The sequence below is a fragment of the Oncorhynchus gorbuscha genome, linkage group LG01, assembly GCF_021184085.1.
Source record: "Oncorhynchus gorbuscha isolate QuinsamMale2020 ecotype Even-year linkage group LG01, OgorEven_v1.0, whole genome shotgun sequence".
In the NCBI taxonomy this organism is placed as follows: domain Eukaryota; kingdom Metazoa; phylum Chordata; class Actinopteri; order Salmoniformes; family Salmonidae; genus Oncorhynchus; species Oncorhynchus gorbuscha.
In genome coordinates, this window is record NC_060173.1 from 6,464,205 (window position 1) to 6,478,433 (window position 14,229).

Consider the following 14,229-nt stretch of genomic DNA (forward strand, 5'->3'; position numbering starts at 1 on the left):
GTATATTATAACTTGTTGTCATGTTACCATGTAGTTACAGTATATTATAACATGTTACCATGTAGTTACAGTATATTATAACATGTTACCATGTATTTACAGTATATTGTAACGTGTTGTCATGTAGTTACAGTATATTGTAACATGTTATCATATAGTTACAGTATATTGTAACGTGTTACCATGTAGTTACAGTATATTGTAACATGTTATCATGTAGTTACAGTATATTATAACATGTTAACATCTAGTTACAGTATATTGTAACGTGTTGTCACGTTACCATGGTAATATAATGTGTTGTCATGTAGTTACAGTATATTATAACATGTTGTCTTGTAGTTATACATGACAAGATGTGTACCCGAGATGGCATAGCAGTTCAGACGTCTTTTGTCCTCGTCTTGTCGTGTCCTGTATATATATATATATTTACAACTTTTTTTCACATACATTTTATTTTTATTTTCCATCAACTCATCTTCAAAACAGTCTCCTGCAACCCGCCTCACCAATTTATATTTATAAATAAGTATTATTTACCTCAAATCTGCAATCCTCCAAGAAGCTAGCCAGAAACTGACCAGAAGCTATCCAGGAGCTAGCTAGAAGCTAATCAGAAGCTAGTTCAGAAGCTAGTTAGCTTCTTTACTGGCAAATCGTTAGTATTCAGCTAACCACGGTTTGTGGTCATCAGCTATCCTTTAGCTCGAAAATCTATCGCCAGAAACGGAGCATACCGGACCAATTTTTCTCTCCATGTCCTTGGATTTCAACTGCTCTCTGGACATTCATTCCCGGATCTCACAGCTAGCCAGCTGCTATCCGTGTGTCTATCTGCTCTCGTCGATTCCGGAGCAAACATCAATTACTCCGGAGCTAGCCAGCTCCGTCAATCACTCCTGGGCTGCAGTCACCTATCCGGACCCGTTTTACTGCCTACATGGAGCCCCACCAGGCCTTCACAACTGGACTGCCGACGTTATCTACCCGAAGGAGATCCGGATGGCTCCTCCGTCGCGATGTTACCTGAACGCCCATCTGCGGCCTGCTAACTGTTAGCTGTCTTACCGGCTGCTCTCAGAATAGACAATCGGACAATTTATTTATTTTTATTATTATTATGTTTCTTCTTGGGCCTCTATAACTATATCTATTGTTTTTATTTTATTTTTGTTGTTGTGTGATTTGGACTAATCCCCTCTACCACACGGAACCCCACTAATCTACTGACGGAACGCAAGAGGTGGCTAACAACAGACCTCCATCCTATGCTAGCTTGCTACCGATGTCCTGGCTAGCTGTCTAAATCGCCGTGACCCCCAAACCAACCACTCCACTCACTGGACTCTTTTGATCACTCGACTAAGGATGCCTCTCCTTAATGTCAATATGTCTTGACCATTGCTGTTCTGGTTAGTGTTTATTGGCTTATTTCACTGTAGAGCCTCTAGTCCTGCTCACTATACCTTATCCAACCTATTAGTTCCACCACCCACACATGCGATGACATCTCCTGGTTTCAATTATGTTTCTAGAGACAATATCTCTCTCTTCATCACTCAATACCTAGGTTTACCTCCACTGTATTCACATCCTACCATACCTTTGTCTGTACATTATACCTTGATGCTATTTTATCGTCCCCAGAAACCTCCTTTTACTCTCTGTTCCAGACGTTATAGACGACCAATTCTTATTGCTTTTAGCCGTACCCTTATTCTTCTCCTCCTATGTTCCTCTGGCGATGTAGAGGTGAATCCAGGCCCTGCAATGCCTAGCTCCACTCCTATTCCCCAGGCGCTCTCTTTTGATGACTTCTGTAACCGTAATAGCCTTGGTTTCATGCATGTTAACATTAGAAGCCTCCTCCCTAAGTTTGTTCTATTCACTGCTTTAGCACACTCTGCCAACCCGGATGTTCTAGCTGTGTCTGAATCCTGGCTTAGGAAGACCACCAAAAATTCTGAAATTTTAATTCCAAATTACAACATTTTCAGACAAGATAGAACTGCCAAAGGGGTCGGTGTTGCAATCTACTGCAAAGATAGCCTGCAGAGTTCTGTCCTACTATCCAGGCCTGTACCCAAACAATTTGAACTTCTAATTTTAAAAATCCACCTCTCTAAAAACAAGTCTCTCACCGTTGCCGCCTGCTATAGACCACCCTCTGCCCTCAGCTGTGCTCTGGACACCATATGTGAACTGATTGCCCCCCCATCTATCTTCAGAGCTCGTGCTGCTAGGCGACCTAAAGTGGAAAATGCTTAACACCCCAGCCATCCTACAATCTAAACTTGATGCCCTCAATCTCACTCAAATTATCAATGAACTTACCAGGTACCCCCCCAAAGCCTTAAACACGGGCAGCCTCATAGATATCATCCTAACCAACTTCCCCTCAAAATACACCTCTGCTGTCTTCAACCAAGATCTCAGCGATCACTGCCTCATTGCCTGCATCAGTAATGGGTCAGCGGTCAAACGACCTCCACTCATCACTGTAAAACGCTCCCTGAAACACTTCAGCGAGCAGGCCTTTCTAATCGACCTGGCCGGGGTATCCTGGAAGGATATTGATCTCATCCCGTCAGTAGAGGATGCCTGGATATTTTTTTTAAATGCCTTCCTAACCATCTTAAATAAACATGCCCCATTCAAGAAATTTAGAACCAGGAACAGATATAGCCCTTGGTTCTCCCCAGACCTGACTGCCCTTAACCAACACAAAAACATCCTATGGCGTTCTGCATTAGCATCGAACAGCCCCCGTGATATGCAGCTGTTCAGGGAAGCTACAAACCGTTATACACAGGCAGTTAGAAAAGCCAAGGCTATCTTTTTCAAGCAGAAATTTGCTTCCTGCAACACTAACTCAAGAAAGTTCTGGAACACTGTAAAGTCCATGGAGAATAAGAACACCTCCTCCCAGCTGCCCACTGCACTGAAGATAGGAAACACTGTCACCACTGATAAATCCACCATAATTGAGAATTTCAATAAGCATTTTTCTACGGCTGGCCATGCTTTCCACCTGGCTACTCCTACCCCGGTCAACAGCACTGCACCCCCAACAGCAACTCGCCCAAGCCTTCCCCATTTCTCCTTCTCCCAAATCCATTCAGCTGATGTTCTGAAAGAGCTGAAAAATCTGGACCCCTACAAATCAGCTGGGCTAGACAATCTGGACCCTTTCTTTCTAAAATTATCTGCCAAAATTGTTGCCACCCCTATTACTAGCCTGTTCAACCTCTCTTTCGTGTCGTCTGAGATTCCCAAAGATTGGAAAGCAGCTGCGGTCATCCCCCTCTTCAAAGGGGGGGACACTCTTGACCCAAACTGCTACAGACCTATATCTATCCTACCATGCCTTTCTAAGGTCTTTGAAAGCCAAGTCAACAAACAGATTACCGACCATTTCGAATCTCACCATACCTTCTCTGCTATGCAATCTGGTTTCAGAGCTGGTCATGGGTGCACCTCAGCCACGCTCAAGGTCCTAAACGATATCTTATCCGCCATCGATAAGAAACATTACTGTGCAGCCGTATTCATTGATCTGGCCAAGGCTTTCGACTCTGTCAACCACCACATCCTCATCGGCAGACTCGACAGCCTTGGTTTCTCAAATGATTGCCTCGCCTGGTTCACCAACTACTTGAGCTCAGTGTGTCAAATCGGAGGGTCTGCTGTCCGGACCTCTGGCAGTCTCTATGGGGGTGCCACAGGGTTCAATTCTTGGACCGACTCTCTTCTCTGTATACATCAATGAGGTCGCTCTTGCTGCTAGTGAGTCCCTGATCCACCTCTACGCAGACGACACCATTCTGTATACTTCCGGCCCTTCTTTGGACACTGTGTTAACAACCCTCCAGGCAAGATTCAATGCCATACAACTCTCCTTCCGTGGCCTCCAATTGCTCTTAAATACAAGTAAAACTAAATGCATGCTCTTCAACCGATCGCTACCCGCACCTACCCGCCTGTCCAACATCACTACTCTGGGCGGCTCTGACTTAGAATACGTGGACAACTACAAATACTTAGGTGTCTGGTTAGACTGTAAACTCTCCTTCCAGACCCATATCAAACATCTCCAATCCAAAGTTAAATCTAGAATTGGCTTCCTATTTCGCAACAAAGCATCCTTCACTCATGCTGCCAAACATACCCTTATAAAACTGACCATCCTACCAATCCTCAACTTTGGCGATGTCATTTACAAAATAGCCTCCAATACCCTACTCAACAAATTGGATGCAGTCTATCACAGTGCAATCCGTTTTGTCACCAAAGCCCCATATACTACCCACCATTGCGATTTGTACGCTCTCGTTGGCTGGCCCTCGCTTCATACTCGTCGCCAAACCCACTGGCTCCATGTCATCTACAAGACCCTGCTAGGTAAAGTCCCCCCTTATCTCAGCTCGCTGGTCACAATAGCATCTCCCACCTGTAGCACACGCTCCAGCAGGTATATCTCTCTAGTCACCCCCAAAACCAATTCTTTCTTTGGCCGCCTCTCCTTCCAGTTCTCTGCTGCCAATGACTGAAACGAACTACAAAAATCTCTGAAACTGGAAACACTTATCTCCCTCACTAGCTTTAAGCACCAACTGTCAGAGCATCTTACAGATTACTGCACCTGTACATAGCCCACCTATAATTTAGCCCAAACAACTACCTCTTTCCCAACTGTATTTAATTTATTTATTTATTTTGCTCCTTTGCACCCCATTATTTTTATTTCTACTTTGCACATTCTTCCATTGCAAAACTACCATTCCAGTGTTTTACTTGCTATATTGTATTTACTTTGCCACCATGGCCTTTTTTGCCTTTACCTCCGTTATCTCACCTAATTTGCTCACATTGTATATAGACTTGTTTATACTTGTATTATTGACTGTATGTTTGTTTTACTCCATGTGTAACTCTGTGTCGTTGTATCTGTCGAACTGCTTTGCTTTATCTTGGCCAGGTCGCAATTGTAAATGAGAACTTGTTCTCAACTTGCCTACCTGGTTAAATAAAGGTGAAATAAAATAAATAAATAAAGTTACAGTATATTATAACATGTTAACATGTAGTTACAGTATATTGTAACGTGTTGTCACGTTACCATGTAGTTACAGTATATTACAACGTGTTGTCACGTTACTATGTAGTTACAGTATATTGTAACATGTTACCATGTAGTTACAGTATATTATAACATGTTATCATGTAGTTACAGTATATTATAACATGTTATCATGTAGTTAGAGTATATTGTAACGTGTTGTCACGTTACCATGTAGTTACAGTATATTATAACGTGTTATCATGTAGTTACAGTATATTATAACATGTTGTCATGTAGTTATAGTATATTATAACTGGGCTACTGGGCTACTGCTGTGTGGGATGCCCATAGTTCCTGCTGTCCCACCACCAGGAGACTGTCCGACGCCACCACCGTGCGGAACTGGATGGCATAGTCCGTCACGCTGCGCCGACCTTGGTGGAGAGTCAGGAGCTGTTTGGCTGAGTCAGGACCACTGCTTGGGCCTTGAAACACTCATTTGAATTCCTCAGCAAAGGCAGAGTAGCTGGCACAGCAGGAACTATGGGCATCCCACACAGCAGTAGCCCAGGCCAGGGCTTTTTCCGACAGCAGGGTGATGATAAATGCGATCTTAGACCGGTCGGTGGGGAACGACGAGGGTTGCAGCTCGAAGGATAGAGAACATTGGGTGAGAAACCCTTTACAAGCACTTGGATCACCTGAGAACCGTTGGGGAGGTGGAAGACGAGGTTCAGCCAGAGGGTTAACTGCCATGGGTACGTGAATCTGAGGTACTGGGACGGGAACTGTTGCCGGGGTAAGTCGATCAGATATCTGCTTTATGGAAGTCAGCATCTCCGACAGAAGATGAGAATGTCTAGCCATTAAGGCCTCTTGCTGAACCAGGGCGGCTTCGTGGCGTTGGACAGTCTCCTGGTGGTGGGACAGCATGGCAACAAGGTCCTGGGAACTGGCTGCCTCTGGGTTCATTTCTGGCTCTGTGTTTCTGTCAGGACCCGGTTACGAACCCGGGTCTCCGGAGTGAGAAACAGTCACTAAACCAACTGAGCCACGAATAGTCAGCAGAACCCAGAAGATGAGGCAGACACAGCAGTACTTGAGACAGTGTATTTAATGAAGTAAAAAGTGAAGTTCTTCAGGAAAACATGTAACTCCACAACCTCAAAAGGAATTCCACAAGAACAAAGGTAATCCTCCAAGGCAAAAAGGTAAATCCACAAGGTGGAAGGTATAGCACAAAAAGTGTCAAAAGATACTCAAAAACAAACAAACAAGAACAAAAAACAGAATTCCACAAGAGAGTCCACCGGGATCAACAAGAGTTCACAGAGTACTAGGGCTGGGTGCTAACATACAAACACAGAGCCAAGAACTGAGTAAAACAAAGGGTTTAAATACAATCAGGGGAAACGAGGCACAGGTGCAAATAATAATGGGGATCAAGGGAAAACAAAAGGTCAAAAGACACAATGGGGCCATTTAGTGACCAAAAACCGGAACAACCCTGGCCAAATCCTGACAGTTCCGTCCAGCCCCTTTTCCCCATATTACCGTGTGAAGGAATAAAGTCCTTGTAAACGGTACCACATTCGGCCTGTTGTCATCCTTACTTGCACCTACAGTCCAGACCTTTATCACTTCACGGAGAGTTTAGTTGTAGCGGGGTGTTGCGTTCCCTCTTCATAGAGGCGTGCGTAACAACCATGGAGTTACAGTATATTATAACATGTTGTCATGTTACCATGTAGTTACAGTATATTATAACTTGTTGTCATGTTACCATGTAGTTACAGTATATTGTAACATGTTACCATGTAGTTACAGTATATTATAACTTGTTGTCATGTTATCATGTAGTTACAGTATATTATAACTTGTTGTCATGTTACCATGTAGTTACAGTATATTATAACTTGTTGTCATGTTACCATGTAGTTACAGTATATTGTAACATGTTACCATGTAGTTACAGTATATTGTAACATGTTACCATGTAGTTACAGTATATTATAACGTGTTGTCACGTAGTTACAGTATATTATAACATGTTATCATGTAGTTACAGTATATTATAACATGTTACCATGTAGTTACAGTATATTGTAACATGTTACCATGTTGTTACAGTATAATATAACGTGTTGTCACGTTACCATGTAGTTACAGTATATTATAACGTGTTGTCATGTAGTTACAGTATATTATAACTTGTTGTCATGTAGTTACAGTATATTATAACATGTTACCATGTAGTTACAGTATATTGTAACATGTTGTCATGTAGTTACAGTATATTGTAACATGTTACCATGTAGTTACAGTATATTATAACATGTTACCATGTAGTTACAGTATATTGTAACATGTTGTCACGTTACCATGGTAATATAACGTGTTGTCATGTCATACACCATTTGTTTTAGAAGCAGCAAAGGAAACCCTTGAGGACTAATGGATTCCTTCCCACTATTGAACTCAGAACAACAAACCAGGGTTGTGGTCGTTAAAGGTGCATTCTGCAGTTGTGACATCCATTTATGGACATATAAATCAATGATAGTATGTACCCAATGATTATTGAAGAATATCACTTAAAAAAATGCCTCAAAGTAAATGCTAACAATTATGGTATAACCTCAAAACATGATATCATGGATGGTCAGTCCTTGCATCTATAGCTCTGTTTTTAAATTTGAGAGTGGTTACATTTCTCCAGCGCCATCCCTCAGCCTTTTACCGAAACCGTGACGGGGACGCACTTTGTTACTGTGTCAACTGCTGATTCCCACTTTTAGCACCAAAATGGACTGAAACATTTAGGGACTATCTAGACTTGCACAGTAAGAAAGGCTCACTTTCTGTTTCCTGTTGCGTGCCCTCATGTACAGATCTCAATTTTCTCCAGAGCTCTATCAGCCTCGTCAGCCGCCTATCAGTTTGAGCCAACTGCAGTCAGACAGCGGAGTCAGTGGGGCGATTGAGAGTAAGCAGTAGAGCAGTAGTAAAAGTGGGCCTGACCCCTCCCAGGATAGACAGCTCTTCTTCTGTGATGTAAAATTGCGCAACTGAGATCTACTCTGCAAAAACAAATGTATGACAGATTTCTTGAGTTATTTTAGATGAATTCAGACTATTTTGAGGAAGTGCATACTGGCTACGGCGCCTCAAAATGGACAAGCAGTACTATTGCCACTTTCTTGTTTATCAAACAAAGGTTTTTAAGGGAGTATGCGAGCACACTCGTTCGGTTCGCTAGGCACCAGCCGAACTGAAGCATGCTGACACCTTTAGCACACCATTTCCTGTCAAATCCACAGGAAATGGTGAATGGTTTTAAGTACTGGATTCATCTTCACAGCAGCACCAACTGTTGGGGATATGCTGACTGCGTTGTCTCAAAGTCTTTGGATTTAGGCTTAGACTTAGATTTAGGCTTAGGCTTAGGCTTAGATTTAGGCTTAGGCTTAGACTTAGACTTAGACTTGGGCTATAGCCCTTGGAAGACTAGACTACAGTCTTAGACAAAGGTTTTTTAAATGTATTCATCAACTGTCCCCATAGGAGAACACTTTTTGGTTCTAGGTCAAAATCCGTTTTTGTTCCAGGTAGAACCATTTTGGGTTCCATGTAGAACCTTCTGTGGAAAGGGTTCTACGTGGAACTCAAACGGTTCTACTTGGAACCAAAAGGGTTCTCCCTGGATCAACAAAGGTTCTCCTATGGGGACAGCCGATGAACCTTCTTAAGTTCTAGAGAGCACCTTTTTGTGTGCCACTGTATATGATGAAGCTTGTGTTGTTGGTTTCTCTGGATAAGGGCATCATTATTCCCCTTTTCCATCAAAGGCTCCACGAGCACCAACATGTAAAGTTAATAGGAGCACATCAACTTGGGTTTTGGGTTTCAAATAAATCTTCATTCAGAGCAGATATTTAACCGTATAAAAAAATAATGTAGTCTCATAAAAACCTGAGGTAGATTTAACCGTATTTCCATTACCAAAGTTAGCATCTGCACAGTTCTTCCACAAAATTAGTTTTTGGACACTTTTCTGAGGAAATTGTTAAAAGTAGTCCTGTGTGTAGAGTTGTATGGTTTGTTAAACTTTTAACTCAATGATTTTTGTTTGACATACAATTTAAAGTGAAAAAAAACATAGTCAAGGTGTAACTCCAGTCTATTGTCGTAGACATCATAAGTTCTTCTCCAAATCACCTGTCATCAGATAAGATAAAACCCTATTTCAAATAAAGGTTCCAAGATTCCTGTCTAACCAAATGTCTTGGTTGGTGTTCTAGAACTCATTAGCCTCTTAAGATTCCTATCTAACCAAATGTCTTGGTTCGTGTTCTAGAACTCATTAGCCTCTTAAGATTCCTGTCTAACCAAATGTCTTGGTTGGTGTTCTAGAACTCATTAGCCTCTTAATTAAGATTCCTGTCGAACCAAATGTCTTGGTTGGTGTTCTAGAACTCATTAGCCTCTTAAGATTCCTGTCTAACCAAATGTCTTGGTTGGTGTTCTAGAACTCATTAGCCTCTTAATTAAGATTCCTGTCGAACAAAATGTCTTGGTTAGTGTTCTAGAACTCATTAGCCTCTTAAGATTCCTGTCTAACCAAATGTCTTGGTTGGTGTTCTAGAACTCATTAGCCTCTTAAGATTCCTGTCTAACCAAATGTCTTGGTTGGTGTTCTAGAATTCATTAGCCTCTTAATTAAGATTCCTGTCGAACCAAATGTCTTGGTTGGTGTTCTAGAACTCATTAACTGTGAATTGTGTTCTGTTCTGTGATCATGTAACTCTGAATAGTCATCTCTCTGTCTCTCAAAGCTGTTCTGCATTAGATCTCCACTAGACATAGCTGTGCTCCGGGGCCTTCTCAGCTCTGCTTCTGTCTCTGTGTGGCCACTGGGCCTACACAACAAAACCCACAACACAACCTAACAGCCAGAATCGAGCCACAGGCTGTGATCGACCTACATTTAACCAAGCATCTGCCTGGGGAGGAGTACACTCGGCCTAGCCTGAGTGCCAGCTTGAGTGGCATGACAATGAGTGACAATGAGTTGGCATGATGGCACAAACAGACTGGCACTCTCAGGCTGTATTCGGTCCACCCACCATCAGCAGTAATGTAACAGTGGAAATTGGGGTTGATGATGATTGATTATTAATGCCTGACAAGTGTGTATAAACCGGGTGTTGCAGTAGGCAAGGTGCTTTATCTCTCAGCTCAGTCCAACTGCTGTGTGTGTCTCCCTCCCTCTCTCCCTCTAACAGCCAGCCTGGGACCCTGGCAGCAGATAAGAGGAAGGCTCCCTGAGGACGTTGGTTGAGGATGGGTGTAAGAACACAGATTATACAGAGAGAGATAGGGAGTCTTTCTGCTGGTCAAATAAACCTTTTTTTTTGGACATGAGAGTTGTAGATCCCTTTTCACTGTAATGATATATATATGCATGTTAACCAAGTCCAATGCTCCTATAACGCAAATGTTACTCGTCCAATGTGATGTCATAAAACTGCTGAGAAAAGGCACTGTCCAAAAGAACACATACCATGGCACATTTCAACATTCTTTTCAATAAAAGGCAATAGACCCATCAAGGCTCATGATAATCCAACCTGGGGGTTTCCACCAGGAGCTGCTGTACCCAGAGCAATGCATTTATGTTATGTTTGCTCCTAATTGTATTTTGACTGTTGGGTAATTGACCTATTAGGAATGAAACAAACCATAAATAAACAGGCACTAATAAGACTACCACACGGTGCAGTGAGAATGTTTCACACAAATAAGCTAAAAGGCTTTTATGTATCTCACTTGTGTTGCCATTTAGACATATAGACACCACTTGAACTCGAGGCAACACTTCGTGACCCCAAGTTCTGTGACGACATACTTCTTCAATCATGCATGAAGGAGTTGAGCTCTCGAGCTCTGCTCTGGGCCGGCTATCTGTCGCTTTAAGAGCGATTTCCCCCCATTGTCAAGTAGTCGTGAGCAGGAAGGGTGAAACGAAACCAGAGACCGAGCTAGGGGGCCTGAGCTGGTATTTAAAAGCACGACGCAGCCGCTCAATAACGGAACCGCGGTAACGTTCATTCTCAGGACAGAGCGCGTGTGGAGAAGAAGGGAATATAAATAAGAACTGAAGAGGAAGGGGAGACTCAGTCAAGCAACCGTTGCTGATTTTAATTATTCTAGGGTCTGAAGACATATACACAGTCGCAATGGAGTTTAAAAAAATGCACTTATGAAAGACGAAGGCTGCACCGAATTTCACCGCGGTTTCTCAATTGCCTGAGGAAATATACAGAATAGCCTCCATCATTGAAAATGCGTCACATGTCAGGATGATCTTCGTTGGACATAGACTGCTGGTGGAAATTATGTCATATAAAATGAAGGCAAATTCCGCGCGCAACTGACGTCTAGGGCGACATTATATCAGAGCAGGTGCAGTGTGTGTCCCTTCGACATTTACGGTTATACGCGTGTTCTGAAGATTTAACTGTGGACGTGGTGTGGCCCTGCCAGGCTGATCATAGAGAAGAGAATCGGGAACATCTTGATTGATATCAACCTGAGAAATAAAACATACCGGGACAATGTCATCTGCAATTGAAAGGAAGACGATGGAGGCTAACGAGTAAGTGACGTACCAGTCGGCTGTTTCCTTGAAATATAATATAATAGGCTATAATAGATTCAAGGACCTTCAATGTAGACCTGATACTGCTGTAAAATGTCTTATTACGCAAATTACAATAGTTGCTTGGAAATAAGCAAACGCAATAGACCAGTGGCAGTTTCCAAAGTCTCTTCAGAGTTCAATCCATTTCAAATACAAAATCATGAAAGAACCAATTGAAAAAGGAAGCACCAATAAATGGGAAAGGGATGATTATAAAGAACCATATAAGTCTATTTAGAAGGCTGCTGAATGTCGTGACCCTTTTTGTCAGTCCATATTTTGGCTGTATGAACAGGACACGGGGATTATGTGCTGCACTCACTGGTATATAGGTCAATGGCTCCATCCTGTGGGTTAAACTAATAATAATATGTGCATATTACATGGTAGAACACACACACACACACACACACACACACACACACACACACACACACACACACACACACACACACACACACACACACACACACACACACACACACACACACACACACACACACACACACACACACACTTCTTATTATGGACTTGTATTCTTCCATGTCCTCATCTGTCTCTTGTCGTCGTTCCCCCTAGGGAGCCGGTGGACGAGGTGTTACAGATGGCCCCGTCCCTCCTGAACTGTGGGGGTTGCCAGCAGAGCATCGGGGACAGGTTCTTCCTGAAAGCCATAGAGAAGTACTGGCATGAGGACTGTCTGAGCTGTGACCTGTGTGGCTGTAGACTGGGAGAGGTGGGACGAAGACTCTACTACAAACTGGGACGTAAGCTCTGTCGCAGAGACTACCTCAGGTTAGACACTTTACAGTTGACATTTACCATATGCACTCACCCCAAAAACAGAGTTAGATATTTTGCTGTTGGGCACCCCCAAGAGTCAATAAGTAATTGAAATCCTGCCCATATGACGCTTACATATAAATTATTCTAAATGTTTCCAGAATTCATACAAATATGACAAAATATGAATTAGTCAATAGCATGTAAACTATTTATAATGTTTTATTAATGCTTATCCCGTGGAAGTTACACACCTTCATCTCCCTTCCCTCCCAGGCTGTTTGGACAGGACGGGCTGTGTGCTAGCTGTGAGAAGAGAATCAGAGCGTTTGAGATGACCATGCGTGTGAGGGACAAGGTCTACCACCTGGAGTGTTTTAAATGCGCGGCCTGCCAGAAACACTTCTGTGTCGGAGACCGTTACTTGCTCATCAACTCAGACATTGTGTGTGAGCAGGACATCTTTGAGTGGACCAAACTCAACAACAACATGGTTTAGCAGATTCATGAACATTCTACAACATTCTACAACACTCACAGAGCACCTCAAAAACATGGTGTAGAACACTGTAGAACATTCTACAACACTTTAGAACACCTCAAAAACATGGCGTAGAACACTGTAGAACATTCTACAACACTCCAGAGCACCTCAAAAACATGGTGTAGAAAACTCTAGAATATTGTAGAACACAACGATGAGATGGTTTTGATTGTGATCGTGATCTCTCCATTTGGGGATCAACAGCATGATAAAATATCTCCAGATGTACAGCAAGATAATAGATCGCAAACTTTCGGACAAAGGTCGCCACATACAGGCTTCTCTTGTACCTCTGAAATCTGTTAGATGTTTGAAGAGGGTTGTTTCACCATTGATCTGTTCCTCTAGGCTGAATGAAGGCTCGATCCACCAGCCAAATGGAGAACTGGTTCATTATTTTGGGTTCCACCCTTTCAATGCAAAAAAAAGGAAAATGTAATAACGCAATAATCTATGTGCTCATTGCAGAAATCTCAATATTTCTTGTATCATACAGTGTAATAGAGATTTGCTCATTGAGCTAAATGATGAACGATGTCACTGGAATTTGTTGTAGTCCAACACTGTTATTTCACCTCTAGAGAAATATGTATTATGACATTTGTTATGAATATATATAAAGTGTTATGTCCAAAAAGGTCTGGTCCATTCCGGAGTAAAACATTCATAAAGTAAAGGTCTGTTCCATTCCGGAGTAAAACATTCATAAAGTAAAGGTCTGGTCCATTCTGAAGTAAAACATTCATAAAGTAAAGGTCTGGTCCGGAGTAAAACATTCATAAAGTAAAAGTCTGGTCCATTCTGAAGTAAAACATTCATAAAGTAAAGGTCTGGTCCATTCTGAAGTAAAACATTCATAAAGTAAAGGTCTGGTCCGGAGTAAAACATTCATAAAGTAAAGGTCTGGTCCATTCTGAAGTAAAACATTCATAAAGTAAAGGTCTGGTCCATTCTGAAGTAAAACATTCATAAAGTAAAGGTCTGGTCCATTCTGAAGTAAAACATTCATAAAGTAAAGGTCTGGTCCATTCTGAAGTAAAACATTCATAAAGTAAAGTTCTGGTCTGGTCCGGAGTAAAACATTCATAAAGTAAAGGTCTGGTCCATTCTGAAGTAAAACATTCATAAAGTAAA

The 14,229-nt window shown here is 42.1% G+C and overlaps 1 protein-coding gene across 1 annotated transcript; it reads left to right on the top strand.

Annotated features, from left to right (window-relative positions):
• Positions 1-11,058: 11,058 nt before the first annotated feature.
• lmo2 (LIM domain only 2 (rhombotin-like 1)) lies at positions 11,059-13,732 on the top strand. Its single transcript, XM_046344230.1, has 3 exons — positions 11,059-11,723; positions 12,348-12,563; positions 12,828-13,732. Exons 1-3 carry the CDS (start codon positions 11,683-11,685, stop codon positions 13,048-13,050), a joined length of 480 nt encoding a protein of 159 aa, XP_046200186.1. The 5' UTR covers positions 11,059-11,682; the 3' UTR covers positions 13,051-13,732.
• Positions 13,733-14,229: the final 497 nt, after the last annotated feature.